The sequence below is a fragment of the Gouania willdenowi genome, chromosome 6 (assembly GCF_900634775.1).
Source record: "Gouania willdenowi chromosome 6, fGouWil2.1, whole genome shotgun sequence".
NCBI lineage: Eukaryota > Metazoa > Chordata > Actinopteri > Blenniiformes > Gobiesocidae > Gouania > Gouania willdenowi.
Genome location: NC_041049.1, coordinates 49,302,973 through 49,325,292, shown reverse-complemented (window position 1 = coordinate 49,325,292; position 22,320 = coordinate 49,302,973). Strand labels below are relative to the sequence as shown.

Here is a 22,320-nt window from a genome sequence, read left to right as displayed (position 1 = left end):
GCTTCGGAGAGTGAAAGGAACAGAAAAAGAAGGAAGCGACGGAGCTTTATGGACAGATATCATTGGTGTTGGTGCACATTAGTTGTCGGCTGTGCACGTGTGTCGAGCTCAGCTCACTGAAAGATCCCCTGAGAATGGCAAAAAAGGTCTGTGCTGAATAAATGCCTGAATTAGCTGTAAATGTGTAGAGTGTAAGTTCTGTTAAATTTGAAGTAGTACACACCTGGAGAGAACGACTAATTAAGAATAGTGAGCGTATGTTTGATTTGATTGAAAAATATTGACAGAACACTAAAGAATCTAAGATGTGTGGAGCAAACACTTTTTACCCCCTAAACAGTCTTTTTAGTCAACGACTACGCCATACACTGTGGTTGGTCTATAAGAATTACAGCTGGAGATCTTAGTATGGTGTAAATCCTTCTCCGACATGACAAAAAAAAACCTGGCTTGAACAGTGATAAAAGCAGAAAAATGCATTTCAAAATCACTCTCCCCCCAAAAAAAGAAACGGCACGTATTGCTTGCTTGAATTTGTAGAATGTGTGTATTTGTAAGAGTGTGTTCATAAATACCATACAGCAAATATCAATAATAATTCAACAAAAGAAAGAAAAAAAAAGAAAAGTAATAAATCCACAAAACATTATATTATTTCTCATTTCCAGAATGAACCAATACAATAAATTAAAACTATAACTGAACACAAGTCATTTCAAATTGCTATATATATTTATATTGTTTTCATTGTATTTTGTCAGTCTGAAGTCAACCTTTCAGATTCATGCTCAGTGGAGACTATGAGCACTGCAGGTGGGTGGACTATAAAGGGTCATTAAAACAAAACCTCATCAGAAAGCCCCAAACCTCAACCCCATCACGTTTTTAACACTGGAAACACTGGAGCAACAGTCAGGAAAAAGAGTCTGTGCTTTTTTTGGGGGGGGGGGGGGAGACGCTGCCCATCACAGAGAGTTTTCAACTCAAAATTTTATAGACAAAGAAAATCCAGGATCCTTCATTATTTAGATTCAGTACCTCCATTTTAACGAGTCTGTGTGATCTCTGCATTGTGCTGTAGTGTGGAGTGGATGCTGATTAAGTCCATTGCTGTTGCTGATGTTGAAAAACGGGGGAGAATAGGAGGGAGGAGGCAAATCTGTGCAAGACTCAGGAGAGACACGGGACTCGGTTCAAATCACAAACTGTACACCCAGTGAAGCACACAACGAGCAAGTGTTTGGCTTTGCTCAAATGTGTGGAAGTCTTTATTCTAGAGATGCAACATGATGTTTGCCCTGCATACTTTGTTTTTCATTTTATGACAGAGTGAATAAATTTCAAAGGTTTCAGGACCTCCGGCCTCTCCCCTAGGCTCACCTTCCTCCAGGCATTTCCTCCTTGTTGTATCAGAATTCAGGATGGACTCCTGAGCACCACATCTGAGGCTCTGTTAGTCCAGGGGAAGATGCGAGTTAATTTGTTACCAAGTTCAAGTTAACCCGCATCTTGTCCTTTGTTGAGTTGGAGTCTTTGACATTGTCTGTAGGCCTTGCCGAGAGAATGTGCTACCTACTAATACGTCCTCCTCTAAAACTCCCTCTAACAAGTCTGTTTGTCTCTCCATGAGACACCACTGATTATGTCCATTATTTGTCAGGATACCTCAATGATCTCCATACTCCCAGAGAAGCTCGACTGCTTTCCGATCTTCCCCAGTTCTTCACGGGTCCTGGTCTCAGAAATGCCATCCTCAAACTCCATCTGACAGCTGCGTCGATTGAACTGCTTTTCTGAGGCCGTCCCGCTGCTGTTTGAGTTGGAGGACGTGGTCCCTGTTGACGATGAAGTGGAATCCCGGTGGTCTCTCTGTGATGGAAGCACTGGGGGCTTTTCTCTCTGTGATTTGTCTCGTAACCGCACGCCTTCGCTGCACCCAAACGCCAAGTACGCCGAGCTGCTCCCGAACCTCATTGACGAATCCTCCCTGCCTCCATCTCCTCCAACCAGCTCCATCTCACCTTCCCTGCCTTCTTCCGCACCAAAATGCCAAGGAGCATCTGCGGTTGGGGTGACTGGAGTGACAGGAGTGGTGGCCTGGACCGTGTCTCTGTGCTTGGTCCACATTGCCCCTGACCCCACCGTGGGCAGGGAAGGTAGTGGGAGGAGCATGGACCCTTTCAGGTTTTCATCCAGAGTGGGGCTTTTCTGGTCCAGCGACAAGTTAAGGGACTGAGGAGGATGGTTGAGTTGGGAGTGAACTGGGGAACTCCCACAGCTGTGCTTGGCTTTTCTTCTTGGTCTAGATGAGGAAGAAGCAGACCGATGGACGCCTTCGCTTCCAACGCCCAAACCTCCAATGCTGCCCCCAATGCTGGGTGAAGGAAACGGAGAGTCAGAGAAGCTGGGGCTATCGAGGACGGGAGATTGGGAGCAGACACCGTTTGATGTTCCTGTTCCTGGACTGTCAAGCTTGCACAGCTTGGGGACGTCTTCAGAGTGTGTGGGTGCAGTACTGGGACTGTTTGGAGAATAAACCGATTTAATGTCTAAGGAAAAGGATCGTTTGAGCCGGTTAGTGTCCATGATCCTTTCTGCTGAGAGATGCAGGCCATTGAAGCCCTGCTGGAGGGAAGTGGGCGACGGTAGTTTGGTTTCTTGTGGGATGTGTGGTTCTGTCGCAGACAAATCACAGTTGTTGTGGTGGCCATTCATCTCGAAACCGGTCGGGAATCCATTCACCTCTGAGCTCTGCTTACTCTTGTTTTCAGGGCTCTTGTCGTCTGAAGTTAAAGCTTGGATTAATCGCAGATCCTTCTCAAACTCCAGCAGCTGTCCCAGGAAGTTAAAGTTGGGGGATATGGACGGTCTTCGGTCCTTCACAAATCTGTCAGACAGAAAAGTGTTCAAATTAAAAATACAGAAAAACTGAAACAAGCTAAGAGACAAAATGCCCTAAACACCAAAAATATAACTGACTCATGGAAAATCGCCAAATGAAGACTTCTGTATGAATTTGGTTGCCTTCCTGTTCATATAACTGCAGGCAGGGTATCATCCGTCTTTCAACAGCGATTTGTCCTTTTAGTAAGGCTGACACCTTAGCTCAGCCGCTTGTGTGTGGGAGGAGTGAGCATACCTGTAGGCGTCATCTGATGACAGACCCATTGTCTTCATGATGTATGCGATGGCGATGGTTGCTGAACGTGAGATTCCAGCCAGGCAGTGCACAATGACTCTGCAGTTCGATACCTTGGCTTTGTCTGAAAGAAAAATGGAAAATAAGCAAGTATATCTATACTCGGATACAACCAAAACTATCACTAACAAGTTTCATCTATGCCTGGGTGTCCATGGATATGAGCAGTGCCTGGTGATCAGGTGTCAGACATGTTACCTTGGCTGCACGTGAATGCTTTGTCAATGTGACAATGAGCGGATGTGTTGTATCAAATGCCTGCACATTTTTTCAACTCATTGAAATTGGATTTACTTGCTTACAAAGACACATCTGGGAAAAGCTATTGTGATCCGTCTGAGTGCATTTTTCCATTTCTCACCTATAAATTCATTTGTTTTTTCCAACCAGGGGAGCAGCTTCTCACAGTAGTTGTCATTTACTGGAATTCGCATGAAGTGGCTCTCGCTGATAAAATCTGGCTTGGGGCAGGTGTTGCTTGCATTCAGGACGTATGTGATACCATTCTGAGCCATCAGATCCTACAATGGCAGAGACAGAAGAGGTAAACAGTTTTGTTTTGTTGCCAGGTAACAGTAACCGGTCTGTTATTGAGGGGCAATAAAACATAAGTGAATGGGTGGAGGATGAAATTATACCTTGTTGAGGACATCTTTCTGTGATCCCAGGTAGAGGTGGGGCAGGATTCGAGTGGGCCCGACGTTGGCCACGGGCAAACAGGGCTGGGACAAGCTCATAGGTAGAGCAGTGGCAGGCTTGCCCTCGCATAGGCCAGGAAAACATGAGGAGAAAGCGGCAAAACCTCCTGTAAAGAAAACAAAGACGATAGAACTAAGTCAGTGACACTAATGATTTTCGACACAGTAGGCTGGAAGCCCTGAAAAAAACCCAACGTTACACAACTATTAGCAGTGCAGACAACAGACCCTTGACTGGCAGTCATTGAGAGGTGAAACTGGGCTACAATGTCTGGGTTCCACTTTGTGCAGCAGAGGCAAAAAAGAGGGTCTCTGTGCCCCTTTGAGCGAGTTAGGCTAACGCTGCATGGCCAGGAATGTGTATCTGGTCCTTTAAGAGGCAGGCGCTCTGCTTTTGGCTTGTGCATGCATTCGTGTGTGTGTGTGTGTGGCTCTGCTTCCTGCATGAGCTCATGTCCTGTAGCAAAGCATTGCGTCAGGCCACGGGAATGAGAGCGAGAGAGGCCACAGGTGCAAGGCCAGGACAGAGGCCCAGTAACATCCCTCTGACAACCATGCATTCAAAGCCCACTACAACACCCCTCCTCCCCCCTCTCTCTCACACACACACACACAAACACACACAGCGAGGACAAAAAGACATGTCCTGAAAATATCACCAGTAATTCAAAAAGGACATTTTTGACTCAATGTTTTTAGTTTCTAATTTCCTTTTTTGCACATTGGCGTGATGACCTTGTACAATACATGAAAGTCCCCAGAATGACACAGGCTTCTCAGTCCTGTCTATTAAAATCTGACACACACAAACAGACACATACAAATAACCAACACATAACACAACCATAGCCATTGAGTGAGAAAGACATGACATCACTGCTCCAAAGCAGCAAACACAGCATTGTGCAGGCAGGACATTGTATTTCTGCTGAAACACACTCCCAGTTCAACTGATAATGTGGAAACCTCTAGTTAACACACCACACTTGCAGAAATAATGAAATGCATTCAGTAGCACATCTTTTTGCTGAGCAGCTTCCATTTGACCCCCAAGCTATTCTGAATGTACTGCCCCTTTAAGAGCAAAGGGAAGAAGGCCCGTCTGTTTTGGGCTATTAATGGCAACCAGCAGAGCTATGACATCAGTGTTCTACATGGGGGGCGGAGTGGAGAAAGGGATAGACTTGGAAAGACGGATCAAGTAACTTGTAGAGGGGGGAAAAATATAGGAAAACTTAATGTAAAGAGTTAAATGGAAACCCCTCTGGCTTCTCTAGAAAGTTCTGTTCTTCCTTGTACTGTGCGGGGCTTGTCACTCATCCTGTCTCTAGTGATCTCACATGGCTCCAGCATTGGCTGATTAAAAAAAACAGAATGAGGGCAGCATTATTTCAGACCTTTCTTCCTGGTACCTTAATTCCCAGGCTGCTGTTCCTGGAGAAAACACGTGCACATACAAAGAAGCTTACACGTATAGACGAGTATGAACGACAGTTAAGCAGGAAATTCCTTGCATCACACAGCAGCCATTTCCCTTTCTATGTTGAGGACATTGTTAGAAAGTTGTTAGAAGGACACAAGACAAGGCGTGCCACCCGTAAAGGAACGTTGTGTGTATGTGTTGGTAGAATGGGAGTGAGTCGGTTAACAGATGAATGAAACGCTCCATTGAAATATTCACACTGGCCATTTATGGAGAAATTGAACGCGCCACTTAGACTGAAAGTTGAAACGTAACAATATCTGGAAAGGATAATTACTATATGTTCGACAAATCCAAGTTAAAGGCACTGTTTTTCTCTACTGGGTATTATTGAGAGGGAGATTTTTTAATCATGGTATTGTTGAATTAATGTTTTTAATGCTGATTTTAATGTTCTTATTGATTTTGAAGCTGTTGAATCTTTTCTGTTGCACTTTTTGATCATGTAAAGCACATTGAATTGCCTTGTGTTTAAAATACATTTGCCTTGCCTAACATAGATTTGACAAGTTTGAGGAGGGTTCTCCTTTCTACTGAAGCTGGGAAGATCATTGTGAAGGTTTTTCAATTACACCCCAGTTCTGAGCTTTTTTCCCCGTTTTTATTTTCAGTTTATTTTCTTTTTCTTTTTTTTTTTGGTAAGAATTCTTTTTAATACAAGTAAGGACATTTTAAGGACATTGAGTTTGGAAGAAATGTGCTTGTATTGTAAAGGAATGTTTGTTTTTGTTTTTTCTGTTGACAAGACAATAAAATAGTAATTAAAAATAAAAAAAAAGAAACTTTACTAAGGCTTTACTAAGAAACACTTGAACAAATTGCCTTGGTGAGCGTCACTGGGTGAGTCAGGACTTACAGGCATGACGGAAGACTGTTGCAGTTTAAGATAAGGAAGCAGGACAAAGTGTATCTGGCTGTTGCTCAGTATGAGCAGTGACATCACGTCAATGCAATTCAAACGCCTTCCTCCTAGTCAAAGCTCTACGTGGACATCAGTCATTGAGGTGATAATACCGTTGTGTTCCCTTCTCCCTGGACCTCACTCCACTTAAGGTTGCCACGGCAACAAGGAGGGGAAGTGATGACAGTTGGCCTGATACGTGAACTCATGAGCCGTCAAGATAAAACAGGGGCAGACAAAAGACACGACGTCCACAGGAGAGACACGGTCCCTCATCCTCCGCAAGACAAGGAATGACACACATGTCAAGTCCAATCTCAGCACACGTTATGCTTACAGTGAGGTCACTGAAAATACCTCAGGACGCTGACACCAACCAGCCCAGCTGTCTGTGGGGATGACATCAGAGCGGGAGTGATGAGTTCATCTTCAGTGCAGAATGACAGAATCATCAGAAACATCCAACACATTCATCTGCTTTTAAAATGCTGAGAAACATAAATAACTACTCCCACATTTTTGTTGGAAATAAATAATAATTTGGCTTTTCAATATTTTAATATAAGAAAAAGTAGAGTTTTAAAGGCTTTCGGAGGGATTGATTTAAATGTGTCATCCATTATGTCAATACAGTAAGAATGAAACTCTGAAACAAACACAAAGGTTTCTGGTCGGAATTAAACATCAGAACATCCAAAGTGTTCTCTACAGGATGTGAATAACTCACACTCTTAAAAAAACAAACTAAAATGGTCAAAGCCAAGGCAGAGGGAAAATGCACAGACGGGAAAGAGGGCACTGTGTCGCCATGGGCAACACCAGCCGTGACTTCCTTTTTCCATATTTTACAGCACACTTCGTCATTCGTGTAACTGGTTATTTTCCTTTCCCAGTCCCTCTGCTTGTCAGTCGGTTTCAACATCTGACCTAAAAACTCTCGCTTTAGTTTTAACCCTAAAAAAAGTGGACTTTATTGCGTAGATGAAAACAGGAAGCAGCTCTATGTGAGCAGATGGAGACGTATGGACAGCAAACACCTGCCTGGCAGTTGTGGTTAACAGGAGCCGAGCTGTGCTGTTACATCACCGCTGTCGCTACAATTGACTGCCTTGTCAATACAAGGCCCCCCACCCCCCTCCCTTTCCTCTTGCCTCTGAGTGCAGCGTTCAGTTGTCCTCTTTAACTCGTCTGTTAATGGACTGATGGGGTGGGGGGGCGCATACACACCCACACGGCCTGGGGGCACTGATCTGCATGAATGACTGCCCTGCAACCCCCCCCCACCCACCTACCCCCCTCTAACCGCTCTCCTCTGTAGTTCATATCAGGGGAGACATGACGCCATCCTCTGTGTCCCTCCAGCTGTCCTCTCCACTATGAAGGGACATTAGCATCTGAATGTACCCATGTACCCCCCGCCCCCCCAACTCCACCACCCCAACATGACATCATTGTGCACATGTTCCACTCAGCTTCACAAAGGCTGCGGTGGAGCCTGAAGAAGAAGCACCTACAGAGTGTGTTTGTGTTAGCAGGAGGAGCGGCTAATGTGTGTCTGATACAACATGCATGAGCTGGCAGGATGAGGTCATCGCTTTTCACACAGGGTGTCAGCTCCACCATGCACGGAAACAACTGTCTAATTACCAGGCTAATGGTTAAACACTTTACAGTCTCTGTGCTCTGATAGTGGGAGCATGTCACTTTGATCCTATCCTGCTTTAGCACTGATGTGTTACTGCAATATAGAACAATAAACACCTTCTATATTTTGATCTACATTAACACGTCTATTTCCACAGAGGTGTGTTAATGTGTTTCAGCATCTCTGAGACATACTTCTATTTTCATGCGCTGATGGCAAATGTGTTAGATTTCTGTGCTCACCAGTTTAGAGGTGAGTTGGAACAGCAGAGACAGTGTGAAGAGTGGCAGGTGCAGAGAGCTGCGGTGCTGACTGCACTAAACCAGCACTTTGATATACCCCCAGTATGCAAACAGCAGGCCAGCTTCACCCCATTAATAGTGTCTCCTGTTTATAACGCAGCGGATTCACTCGGTTGACAGTTTTCTCTTTACCCGACGATGAGTGGTCAGCTTTACATAGAAAAAGCCTTTTATTCCACAACCTTCACATTGTATTGCCTCATTGCTCTGTGTGAAACAGTGTAATGTTCAACACCTGCTGTGCACACAGACTGCACACATATTGATAATGTTATCTAAACTATTCTGCAGGGAGAGAGGGAGCAGGAGGAGTTGGAGGGAGAAGCCAGGAGCGCAGAAAGAGAAAAAAGAAAGAGTCTTTGTGGTAGTTTACATGTCAATGATTACAGGCTGAAAGAGCATGAGCACTATGTCATGACGTGGGTCATGGAGCTCATTCTTACCCCTGAGCTCTTTTCTCTCTCCAACCTCTTTCCTCTTCGTTGCTTCTCATTTTCATGATGTCATCACACTAATCCCCCTGCTTCCTGTTTCTCTCCTAATAAACAAATTAAATGCGTGTTCGTCCATAACGTGTTTTCTTTGCTGCAAAGAAACTTTTATTTTTTTACTTCACATTTATTCTATTACCCTCTGAGGTGGAACACATCAGTTCCTCAGAGTCACCGTATCATTATACTAAGCTGCAGCATTAGACTGTAATCATGGGCTTTCCTCTTTGTAAACATTGTTCATACCAGTTTAACATCCATGCATACAGCAAATGCACCAGTCTGTCTTTGCATTACACAATGCACACAAATACACATTTAAATCACATGTTATTCAGGTTGCTGTAAATACACACCTCGAAGCTCCCTCCCCTCCTTCATTCGGCGGACCCTGATCTTTAGCCTCATGTCTGTTCCGTGCAGGTCTGGCCAAAAGCAGTCCTCCACTGGGGTAATCACCACATCCAGAGGCATCCCCTACGATGCGCTTGGCCTCATGAAAACACACAGTAATGGAATAATCGGATGCTCCTTCCCTCAAAACGGAGCTGCACCCTAACGCGGAGAAAGTCAACAAAAAGTGTTCTCAGGGTAAAGACTGAGAAGGAGAGCCACAGATTAGCTCAGATAAAAAGTCCACCAAATGGCACCAACAGATCTATTCCAATGTCCAGGCAGTGACTCTCAGACCAAGAAAAACACAGTCCAAAAAGTCTGTGGACAAGCTCCTCGAGTCGACGTACGGCCAAACTCCGATGCAACAACCACAGAAAATGGTTTCTTGGAGCGTCCTGAGAGAAAGCCGTGAGGAAAACCAGAAGCGCCGCCTGTAATTACAGCTGTAATCTGCATGCAGCTGCTCCACAGAGCGCCTGTGTGTGCTCCTCTGAGCCTCCACTCTGTGTCTGTGAGTCCACAGCCAGAAGAGCAGCCCACTATTGTTGTGCTGCTCCTCTCTGCTCGTCTCTCATTCGCTCAGTCCCTGGCCGACGCTCCTCCCTCTCCCCACCTCCTTGTATAAAGACGATGACGGAGCTGCACACTCTTCTCAAGCTCCGAGGCTGAATGAGCTCACTTGCCATGAGCTTAAACCCTCCTCCTCCTCCTCCTACTCTGCTAACTCCCTCTCTTATGGAGCCAGAGCTCCGTCATAGCTAATGTCTAAAGCATGTAACCGCATTCCTTACTCACGCAGAAAATATGCGGCCACCTCTGGGCCTAAATTCAGAACTGGCCTCTATCAAGGCGGGAAAAAAAGTCTAGGACAAGTCCATCAACAGCATACTCTGCTCCAAGACTAATTAGAGCCTGAGCTGTTGATTACTGAGAACAACACTTGACCTAGAGACACTTGTGTTGACGTGTATAAGCAATGACAGCATGTACCCCTTTCGTAAACCTCTATATCATACAAAGCAAGGCTTTTAACATCCATCCATCTAATTTTATACCCACTTGTTCCTGTTTCCAGGGTCGCTGGGGTCTGCCGGTGCCCATCTCTGGCTCACACTGGGCGTTAGGAAGGGGTACACCCTGGACAGGGCACCAGTCCAACGCAGGGCAACACACAGACAGACACACAACCACTCACATTCACTCCTACGGGCAATCTAGAGACTCCAGTCAACCTAATAGTGTAGTTTTTGGATTGTGGGAGGAAGCCAGAGTACCCGGAGGAAATCCACGCAGCACGGGGAGAACATGCAAACTCTGCACAAGTGTCCACCCTAGAACTCAGGACCTTCTTGCGGTGAGACGGACATGCTAACCACTAAGCCATTCGCCCATGAATAGCTGATTCAAAGTCTTAATGAACTCTAATATGGTTGACTTTGAGGAGGTTATTTTTCTCCACAAAGTCAAACAATAATGCAAGAAGGTCCCTGAACTTCAAAAGGACACTAATAATGTTGGATTCCCTTAAATGTACCATGTATCATGTTTAGGACCATGTTTGTACAATGACAGCTGATTCATCTGTGAAAGCGGGGCGATGCGAGTGTGATCTTTCCGTTTATCTTTAATGTGCCTGAGTTTGGACACAATGTTCTCATCTTTACATCAAATAAAAGATGAGTGGAGGAAAAAGGAGAACACACAGAATGGGAGCAGACAAGTGAAGGAAAAAGGAAGACCGGGGGTGATAAGATATTGGATGGCTGCCCTTCATCCATCTGATAAGATAGTCTTCTTTACTATGGAATGACAAACATGTAGACGACAAGGCCTAAACCTGCGCAAGAGCAGAGCGTACAAGATGATACTGAAGGCGAGTCATTTTGGATAAATGTCTGAATCTGATCCGATTGAGAGTGTTATTTGTCCTAGCGCCATCTGTTTAGATAATGTCATCAAATTGGTTAATATGTAAACAGTACATTTGGTTGTGTCTGTTTGATTACACCTTAATAATTGTCCAAAATGTGGGTTAGGAAAAGACTTGAGTTGTTTAGTAAAAGTCAAAGAGGTGTATGTTAAATAAATTAAAGAAAGTGGAATACTGCTGAGGTGACCAGGATGGACAGGATTACAAATGAACAGGTGAAGAAGTGAAGTAGCTGGAAGATGGGGAGAGAGAAGCTGTATTTAAGTGGTTTAGACCGATGTTTCTCAATTGGAGGTACGAGAACCCCTAGGGGTACGCGATGCACTACAAGAGGTACTTGTGAAAGTGAAAAGTTAACAAATAAAAGCATAAAAAATATTGGGCTTTATGTTTATTTTTAGTTAAAAATGATAGAAGAAAGATGATGGAAATGATCTTGATAAGAACTGAAAATACAAGGGTCAGTCTTAGTACCTCACTAACATAAAAACTATAGAAATAAATATATTCAGAAAGCACTGAATACTGTTTCATTCCACTTATTTACAAAATGAGACTCTTTAAAATGTATGTTATTCCATCATTATGATCTAGAGTTGTTTTTTTTTCACAGAATTCTGAGCAAAATGTAGTAGTTGGACATAATTGGGTAGTTGGATTCAGAAATAAGAGAAAAGGGGGTACTTGAGCCAAAAAAGTTTGAGAACCGCTTGTTTAGAAGGTGATGATAATGGACAGAAAATAGGCAACGAGAAGACAACAGAAAAGTTTATGGATGAAGTGAAAGGTATGACGATAGTTGGGTTTTTGCGTCGACAATGTAGAAGAAAGCAGAAGAAAAAGGAAGATTAGTGAAGGGAAGAAGAAAAAAAGTCTTCATTAAAGAATTCTTGTTACAACTCAGTAAAAAGCACATTTAAGCTCATACGAGTCGCCTAGTTTAGGGGTCAGCATGCTGACTGACCTCTTCTCATCACTGACGACTGCCTGAAAGATCACACATGGCTGAGAACATTACCCTCTGAACAACAGGGAGGAGGGAAAAAAAGTTACTTGGCCTCACAAGAAAGGAGCTTTGAATCAAATGCAGACAACGATCCCATAAAAACACACATGGTTCCCCTTTCACAGCTGGATGGAGCAGGTGGAGCACTCCACAGTGGTCAATGGGGGTCACTACACTTCAAACACAGCAATCACAGCCCCAGTTTGAATCCACTTCCCAGTTCAAGCTGTTGTGTCTGTGTGGTTTGAGGCCATAAAGCTACTTTGAAACATTTCCAGACACCTGTGGAACTCCCAGAAATGTAAACAAACAGCAGCAAACACAACGGCTGCTGGTTGATCAGGGTTCCAGGGTTGGGATCAATCATAATGTAATCACGTAATTGCAAATTAATTACAATTATGACATAAATATAATTGTAATTAAAAAATTATGTTAGTCGTAAATTGTAATGAAATTGTAATTGAGTTTAGATAATTCACTTTGTAATTGTAATTTCAATGAAAATTCTATAAAACAAATTGTCAAATATAATTTCACTGAAAACCAGGGAACCATGTTATAGTTCTACATAAATGTAGTTAACATTTAATAAAAATGTTTCATATCAAGCTTTCCCACATTTTACCATAAAAAAATGTAATCGAGTGGTATACAGACATAAAAAAGGCTCAGACACCCACACCAAAAAAATGAAAACCTATGCTTTCATTGATTACGAAGCCATACAAAGTAACCAATAGATAAAAAAGAAATAAGATGATAGATATTTGTTTTTAGTGTATTTTACAGCTGATTTAGGACCCGTTATCAAAAACAACGCCACATCAAGTACAGAGGGTTAGGGTACATTTCTTCCAGTGTCTAGACGTGCAACTGGTGGCCCCCAAAGTAAACAAACAAAAATACACAAAAAAACAGTAAAATACACACAAAAAAACAGACTAAAAATTAAAATCACCCAAGATGACTACAAAAATAGCCAGAAATCTATAAAACAACCAAAATACAAAAAATAAAAGCCATTAAGATAACTCTTCATTGGACAGGCAATTTATGATAAATTTACATTTCCCCATGTTGTTGAAAGTAGCTACAAGCATGACACATCTGCACAGAGTCCAGCTGCAACCACGTTACTGTTTTGAAGTTTGTTCCACTGTCGTGAGTCATGTTATGGTAAATGATACATTAAAATTAAAAAGATTATGTTACCATTTAATATGAAATGTGACTAATTACAATCATAAAATCATACTTATTATAAGTTAGAATTGAAGACATTTTAATGACAATTGAGGGCTTATTTTTAGATTTAATGCCTTTTTAAGACTTTTTAAGAAACTGTGAGAACCCTGTTGATGTTCCTAATGGTCAGTGTCTAAAGCAAACAGCACACACTTACTACCGTTATACCCCCCCTCCCCTCCTCCTCCTCAGCAGAGTAACAAGGCTCAGAATAGTAGGTGTGTTAATTGAAGGATTACAGCAAAGATGCTATTAATGACAGCCAGTCCTTTTATATTGACGGCACATGTGCGCGCTGCAGCGACAGAAATAGGTGGGACACTCACTCTGGGCACCCCCTTCCTCTGAGATCCTGCTTAAATTTCAGGGACTCTTTTATGGATCAGGGCTCGTTACTGGGACAACACACACACACACACAAACAGCAGGACAAACAGACGAGGACAGGGGTGAAGATGAGTATGAGATGCAGAGAATGAGAAATACTGGACCTTCCAAAATCCTTTGGTTAAACTATTCCTCAGACTGAGAGCAGGCAGAATGTTTGAAGGCGTGCACTAATAGTTCTACCAGGCATTACAACTTGTTTGTGTCTCAGATTAGCCTGAGTAATGTCCTGGAGGCTTTATTGGGATAAATTGGCTTTTTGAAATATTAATTTAAAAAAAATGTGACCTCCAGATAACACTTTATCACTTCTGATAAAATACTAATATTACTGCCTCAGGTGTTGACAGATACCAATATCAATATGATACGATATCAGCACATACTTTTATTACTGATTTTGTAGTGTGGAATGTTAAAAAAAAAAGGCTTGGTCAAATGATATAACAATAGTCAGCCACAGAAGGCATTTATTATTAACTAATGAATTACAAATATTTTAACCTTAAAAATTCTACATAAAGAAAAAAAAAGAGAAGACGCAAAATACTTAGTTTAACTTTAAACATAAGCACATTTTTACAATTTACATTCTACAATATATTGGAGTGCTCTTTATATCAGCGATTTCAGATTATTAGTATTTTTTAGCACCTAAAACCCTTTTATTCTGATGTCAGACTAATATTCATTATCAGATGTGGACACCCTTAGTAACCTTACATCAGCTTTTCTTTAAAAGTTAAAAGAAGAAAAGAAATGCTTACATTTTTACAACACAGATGAACAGAAGATGCTTGTAATGACCGCATGTTACTTTTTTGTTGAAAAATCTGAATTATAACGTAAATTTAAACACATTTAAAATTGTTGGTGAAATTCATGTTTTCTCTTTGTTTTTGTTTTTTGTTTTTTTTTACCAAAAATTATTGCACAGAAAGGTGACAAACTGGATTTGAACTCAGAACATTCCAACTTGATTTTTTTTTTTAGGATTACAAACCTTCATGTACATTTGTTTTAGGACGCTTCCTTGCGTAGCCCAATAGTGCGGCCTCGAGCAAATCAAATCTGACTCTTATTCAAGAATGATTAATAGAAATATTACGTTTATCTGCCCCGCGACCCTGAGATAGGACAAAGTGGGTCTGAAAATGGATGGATGAACGTTTATAAGAAAAAGAGAAATATCTTGAGGTCAAATATACAGAACTTCATTCAATATTTCCCCTTTCCACATATTTTATTTAGCTGAACTTCATCCTATTTTCCTTCCTACTAAAACAGGCAGTGACAGGAGCGTCATTCTAAACCGTGGATCGTCTGTCAGGATATCACAGGAAAGAGAGACGTCATCCTCTAGATCAGGCAGGGTGATGAACACTGGGGGTAAATTAATGTGTGGCTGTGCAACATGTTAATGCATGGATGTGTAAGTTAGTCTCTTTTTACCCTCGTTTGAGGTCAATGGAAACGTGGAAGGAAGGGATAGTGGATTGATTTGGCACATGGTGGATGCTGATTTGCATCTTATGTGTGCGTGTGTGTGTGTGTGTGTGTGTGTGTGTCTGGGGATCAGTAACAAGGCTGCTCTCCCAATGATGTAATGCCTACAGGAGAAGACAGCTGCCATGCTTAGGGGGTGAGGTATAGTCACCAAGGGAGAACAGGGAGTGGGGGAGGAGGGGAGGTGAGGGGTCAAAGCTGGAGAAAGGGAGTGGATGGGGGGGGATAAGGTGATGCTGGGGAGGAGAGGGGCTTTCTAAATCACTAGGGAAATGATTTAACTGATGTAATCATGTCACACCATAAGCATCAGTGTGATGGGTGCCAGACACAGAGTGATAGAGACTCTGTATCACAGCAAACACACATCGACACATGAATATTAAAGCATTCTCCACTGTTTTTTATAAATGTGGCCTAAAACCTTTGAAATAGGAGATCTATGCCTAACAAAACGCATTATTTTGCACCATATTTGTTTTATTAACTTTTAAAACTGGGACTACTTTACCCAGTGCGCCACCATGTAGAAATGATTAACCCCTTTTAGTCCATTGAGTTCTATAGGAGGTGAAGCATTCGAGATCATTTAGCAGCTTTTTCGGTCAAAATGACAACTTGTGCTGCTTTGGGTTGCTCTAACAATCAGTTAAAAACCTTGTAAACCTCTTTTGTTTACTGAGAGATGATGAATTAAAACCGTGACCCGAAAAAATCTGTGGCCACAGGTGGCTACAGTTCCATCTCTGCTGTTTCGTAGACGCCACTAAGGAGAGAAGAAGAGCTCCGTGTGCATGCAAATAATCCTACTGCTGCTCATTAGAATCAGCAGTGAATCCACTGTTGCGTTGAGCAGCAGTAGGATTCTTTTTATTAAAATAGAAAATACTGTACTATTTTCCTTTTATTTTTCATTATCAAAAGAATCCCTTGATAAACTATTCAAAATAATGCAATTTAACTAAAAAATAAATCTCGAATTAAACACATAAAGGAATAATACAAATGAAGAAGAAGCTTATTAATTTAAATTCTGGTTCTATAATAAACAATGCAAAACTGCATAATAGTTATTTTTCTTTTTAAAAGTGCATGGACTTTAAAAAAAAAAAAAACGTCATTGCCCTGTATTTACGTCAGATATTTGTTGGGACCGGCAGAGGGCGCTGGTAACCCAGTGGTCGGTTGGCATGCAGCTAATCTAGCAGTGAAGAAGAGATGCTATGCTAGCAGACAGAGCTAATAGAACAACGTGACTTCTACAGATATTCATGTAATATTACAGATATTCTTTCGGTGCTAAAGGGGTGAGGAATCATTTATTAACATATTTAAGAGTAGAAGGCAGCCAGAAAGAAACTATTAGCAGACTCCGCCCGCCGCCTACACTTCTTGATAGCGCCCTCTGCTGGTTAAAAAAAGTACTGCGATTCAATTTTCAGAAGATCGATATCAATCGTGATACCTATGAATCAATTTTTAACTGCCTTACGATTAATCGTTACATCCCTACTAAGCAATATGATATACAGTATACTGTAAATTACAATATCAATAATTACAAATTTCACCTATACCAGAACAAAATAGTATGAAATACAATTTATTTCATTTTTTTAAACTTGCGAGAGCAAGTAAATGTAACTGTAATTCAAGTATGTTTATCAAACTGTCAAATAAAATTTTTCAAAAAAGTTGAACTTTTGCTTGCTTCTACAACAGATTCTGCTAAGTTCTTAAATTCTTTTAAAAAAATAACCACATACATCTATCAAAGTGCCCTGTATGTTTTATGAAAATAAAGTGCAATCAACTTTCAAGCTAAAAAGCATCGAGGAGTGAAGTAGTTTAACAAGCTCTGATGTGACCAGGAGTTTACGTGCTATGTATATGTTAGAGCCACTAAATAGTTTTTTTGTTTAAAAAAAAAAAAAAAAAAAACACGGTTAAAAAATTCGATTTGAACATTTTTTGGATCGACACGATAATCACACGATGAAATATCGCAACATATTGCAAAATCAAGTTTTTCTTGCAACCTTAATATTAACACATTAGTAGAAATTTCTAGCCTTTGAAGAAGTTTATTCCCCACCAAACAAAAAACATTCATCGGTTTTGCTTGTGTGCGCTTTTGTGGGGGAGTGATCTCTCTTTGCAGCCTGCTCACATTAGTAATGTACGACACAATCTAACCCCCCCCGGAGCAGCGCCATAACTACTGCAGCTGTCAATCGATCCCACTGGCAAAAATGAATACGCACACGCACACACGCAAAATGCAACACAAGGCTACACGGAAGCAGACAAAGTAGAGCGAGAGCTTTGACCAACAATGAGACTCTGCAGAACTCAACACTTCCACATGAATCAAATGAAGTCCAGAAGAATTCAAGGCATTCTTCTGGTCATTAGAGCACCACTCTAAACTGCTGACAAGGAACTGTTTTTACCAACTGAGGAAAATCTCTAAACTACGTTCAATTGTGTCCAGAGATGATCTTGAGATGATTATCCACGCCTTTGTGTCTTCCCGTTTAGACTATTGTAACAGCCTATTTTCCTGTCTAAACAAAAAGGCGCTGTCTCGTCTCCAGCAGGTACAAAACTCTGCAGCGAGGTTACTGACTCGCACAAACAAAAGGGCCCATATTACTCCCATTCTAAAAGCCCTTCATTGGCTTCCAGTCACTTTCCGTTTCAATTTTAAAATTCTGGTGCTGACCTTCAGAGCCTTGCATGGTCAGGCTCCCTCCTACATTAGAGACTTGTTGTGTCCTTATACCCCCTCCCGGAGGCTGAGGTCCCAGGATCAGAACCTGCTCATGGTCCCCCGTACCCGTTACAAGACCAGAGGAGATCGCTCCTTCCAGGCGGTCGCGCCAACGCTCTGGAACGATCTTCCGTTTTCGCTGCGTCTGCTTGATTCCGTTGATGCTTTTAAGAGCCAACTGAAAACCTATCTGTTTCAGAAAGCATTTTAAAAATTCCAGTGATAAAGGGTTGTTTTATGACCATCATATTTTTGTGACTGCAACTGTAATTTGTATTGTATTGTATGCACTGTATGCATTGTGAAGCACTTTGTGACTCCTGTCTGTAAAAGGTGCTATATAAATAAATATTACTTACTTACTTACTTACAAAGATGTTTAAGTGATGGCCTACACCTACAGGCATGTGTATAATGTGTTAGCGCGCATGTAAAGCATGAGTATTGAATGTATATGCACATTTAGAGGAAATGTTATCTGAAGCCCTGAGTGAGATAGCAACTGTTTCTGAGGGTGATTAGTGCAGCCACGCATGAAGCAACCATCACATGGAAAACAGAGCCTTTGATAGAGATTTTCTCAGAATTGGGGTTGTCTAAACCAGGAGTTCTCAACCTTGGGGTTGGGTCCCCATTTGGGGTCACGAGACAACGGGAGGGGGTCGCCAGGTGCTATTAAGAAACTAAGTATATACATATATATTTCTTTATTTTTACCCTTTTTCTGCAACTACACCAAGCTTGCCATATTTTAACCTATTTTCATCACTTTGCTCCTTTTAATGCCATTTTGCTACATTACTCCCATTTCTGCCACTTCTCCATCAAACTTCAATGCCTTTTTTGCAAATTTTTCCCACTTTAAAGACATTTTGAGCACTTTAAAACACTTTCCACCACTTTTCCCACCTAATGTCGCATATGTTGACCTATTATTATCACTTTTAATCTCTTTTCACCATATGTAATGCCTTTTTTTTTTTTTTTTTGCTAATTCAACCACATTCTTGATTTGTCATGCCCATTATTTGCCAGTTTAAACTAATTGTTCCCACTTTTAAGCCAATATTGACACTTTGTGGTTTTTAAAACCCTTTTTCACAACCTTTTCCACCATTTTTTGGTCCCTTCCAATCCATATTATTTCTGATCAAAACAAGGATTTACATCTTTAAGATATACTATGGTGCAAATAAACTTCCTGGATAAGAGTGGATATTATTCAGATAAATAAATAAATGTGGTTATCACAGTTTCATAGAACAATGAACCATCATTTTGCTGACTTTATGGATGGGCCCAAAAAACCTCTCCCCTTTATTCCCCCTTATAGATGGCCCTGTCTCCACATGACTGCTCTTCAATGTTCATGTCTGTGTTCAACCATCTTCAGGTACAGTGAGGGCCCCCGTCTCTGACACCTTTATATTGGGGGTCACAGGCCGAACAGACTGAGAACTACTAGTCTAAACAGGCTGGAGTGATGAATGCTCACATCCTAACCTCAGATTGATCAGGTTTCTCAGAGGCTCTCAGTGATGACACACGCTTCACGTCTTTCGCCGTCTCTTCCACGCTGAGCCGTCTGACACACGTGGTGACTCTGACAGAGCATTGGTTAGTTTTTTTTTTTTAACGAGGCTCAACTGCTGCTACATGCACACTGGCAGGGAGGTCCTGGACCAGTTTGGTGTTAATTAGCTCCCATAAACACAGCAGGAAGCCTGATAGGCAGCATCCTCACAAGCACGGTGAAAGCCTCGCCATCTGATCAGCTTCTGTGATTGCTCAGCTTCTACCTGCCTCAGGCTGAGCTTAGACAACCTGAGGCTGCAGCAGAGTGTGGCTTTGTCACCCACAGGGTGTCTGAGCCTGTCACTGGGTGGTCTGATCTGTTTCATATTATTTTTTAGCACACTTAATTCTTATTAGCACCTAGCTTGATAGTTGGTTTTTGTTTGTCTGCCAAATTAGATGAACCTGCATCATCCGTCCTGGAATACAAAGTAGAACTCTGGTTTACTGGAAGACTGTTCTGTACATGTCTGTTATATTTCTGGTGTTTTTATATTCGCTTAAATTTTCTTAACACAAACAAGTCTTCGGGGATGTAAGCTAACAGTTCTTCAAGACTGTAAAAAGTAGACAAACACATGCGATGAAACACAGACTTCTGTTAGGAGGAGTTTGGTTTAGCTTGTTATGTCAACTGGATGAATTACTGTTTCCTAGGTCAGGGGTTCTAAAACATTTTGGATTCAGGGACCCCTTAGAGAAAATATTTCAAGGACCCATTATAATCCTCACATCAAATAAACACAATTTACTGCCATAAATGCCATAGGAATGATCTATTCTTTGAACGTTTCAACTTAAATTTTTACGATCTTTGTAGTAGAAATGAACTTAACGAGTACCTGCTAGACTGTTGTAAGTAGTTCCACACTTTAGTTATGATAGACATAAATAACAGTTTACTTTTTCATTTATTCCACAGACCCTATTTAAGAATTACCGTCTTAAAGTTCCTCAATGGTTTCAGACTGACTGCTAAAGTGAAATGACTTCATAAACAACAGAACAAATTTCATACACGTTTTCAGAACTTTCTAAGAACAAGATTTTGGGAAATGGCGTCCTATCCGGTGGGTTAAACTACATTACGCTCTATGTCTGCTGGGATAGGCTTCAGCAACCTATACAACCCTGTACAGGATAAGCACATAAGGATGATAGACAGATGATTCTCGGTAAACTTTTCCTTGCCGCCATGATGAATTCATGTTGGGTGTGGGATACATATGTATGTGTATATACGTATATATGCATATGTGTGTATCCACAAAATGAAGAGTCCGTCCCTAAGACTGCTCTACTGTAAAGTGCCTTGAGATACCATTGGTTATGATTTGGCGCTATACAAATAAAGATTGATTGATTGATTGATTGATTGATTAAACTCTTTTTAGTTTAGATAAAACACCTCCTGTCTGCATATGGAATTTTTTTTAAACATGAAGTCATTCGCAGACTTTTAAATACAAGACGGAGGCTATCAACGCTTTCATGCTCAAGGTCAACTTTTATGTCACAAAGATTGTGTGTGTGTGTGTGTGTGTGTGTGTGTCACACTGACAACAAAGCGGTGACATCACTGTCAGCTACAGAGGAACAATGGAGAAAGACTGACGCGATGCTGAGAGAGGAACTGGACAAGCTGTTTGTGAGAGTGCACGCTGTCAGTGCATATATCATCCTGGTAAAGATTCTAAAGCTGATAGTGAGTCTCTAGAGTTTCCTTTGGAATGTTGAAATAAAGAAAGAAAAGCATTGCTTTTTATAAACAATAACATGCACAACACATCCATTTGTATACATTCCTGGGCGTTTCCCATTTCTAACCCCAGGGAGTCGTGATGTCACTTTATCAGAGAAAAAGGAAACAGTTACACAACAAAAGGGGAAGTGGCTTATGTATACTGACCTGCCTTCATCTATGCATGTGTGTGTGTCCAAGTGTTGTTTGTGTTTGTGTGTTTGTGCAGAGGGTGCATTCCTAAATGTGCAGCCTCCGGCTGGCCAAAAGTCCAGAATTAGACTGTTGCTGTGAGGATAGAATGTCTTCCGCCTCAATCGGGGAACAGACGATCCTGTGGTTCTCCTCGAATTGTTCTGTGGGGTCAGCATGCATTTACTGGAATTAGCCTGGTGCAATACTAGCATACATACCAGAAAAAGTGGTAAACCATTGAGAACCACCTACAGTCAATGTTCTTAATCAGTCCAACAACAATGCCTGAATAAAATAATCCCCCTGTCTGTCGGTAGAAAAGGTAGAATGGATAGAAAATAAGTTTGCAGCTGAGGTGATGCACATAGAGTGTGTAGCTAATGCTAACTTACAACTTCTGTCCTTGGTTGGGTCTTTTTACACTACAGTGAAATACAGTCAAAACCATAAAACTTACCCACCCATAATACAGCTATTTATAAATGGGTACAATTTTGGTTTTCTTTCAGCCAAGATTGAAGCCTGAAGGTGAACATTTTGAAGACAGAAATGGTCAATAAGGTGCCATAAAGGCTGTCATTAAGTGTCGTCCGCTAAATTATGACACCTTTGGAGCTATGTTGACATTTTTTGGGTTAGGTGTAGGGATCTAGTGGGGTTAGGGGTTAGAATTACAAAGGAAACTTAATGACAGCCTTCATGACATTTTACTTACGTTAATAACAGGTGTGATGTCATAATAATTACAGCAAAATGTCAACCTTGTGTAACAAATGTGTTTTCCCGCAAACTGCAAGTTTAAATAGCGTCTGTTCTTTAGCATGCCCAGATATAAACGACTTCA

The 22,320-nt window shown here is 41.4% G+C and overlaps 1 protein-coding gene across 4 annotated transcripts in view; it reads right to left on the bottom strand.

Annotated features, from left to right (window-relative positions):
* Window positions 1–524: 524 nt before the first annotated feature.
* Window positions 525–22,320, bottom strand: part of dusp8a (dual specificity phosphatase 8a) — a 59,807-nt gene continuing 38,011 nt past the window's right edge. For 3 of the 4 annotated variants that reach the window (XM_028448442.1, XM_028448443.1, XM_028448444.1), the window contains exons 4-7: window positions 3,838–4,004; window positions 3,561–3,720; window positions 3,140–3,263; window positions 525–2,887 (exon numbers count right to left, since the gene is read on the bottom strand). In XM_028448442.1, coding sequence (XP_028304243.1) covers window positions 1,657–2,887; window positions 3,140–3,263; window positions 3,561–3,720; window positions 3,838–4,004 — 1,682 coding nt within the window. In that variant the 3' untranslated portion in view covers window positions 525–1,656. Of the gene's footprint in view, window positions 2,888–3,139; window positions 3,264–3,560; window positions 3,721–3,837; window positions 4,005–9,075; window positions 9,737–22,320 lie in introns of those variants that run through there. The other variant, XM_028448446.1, reaches the window with a different exon arrangement.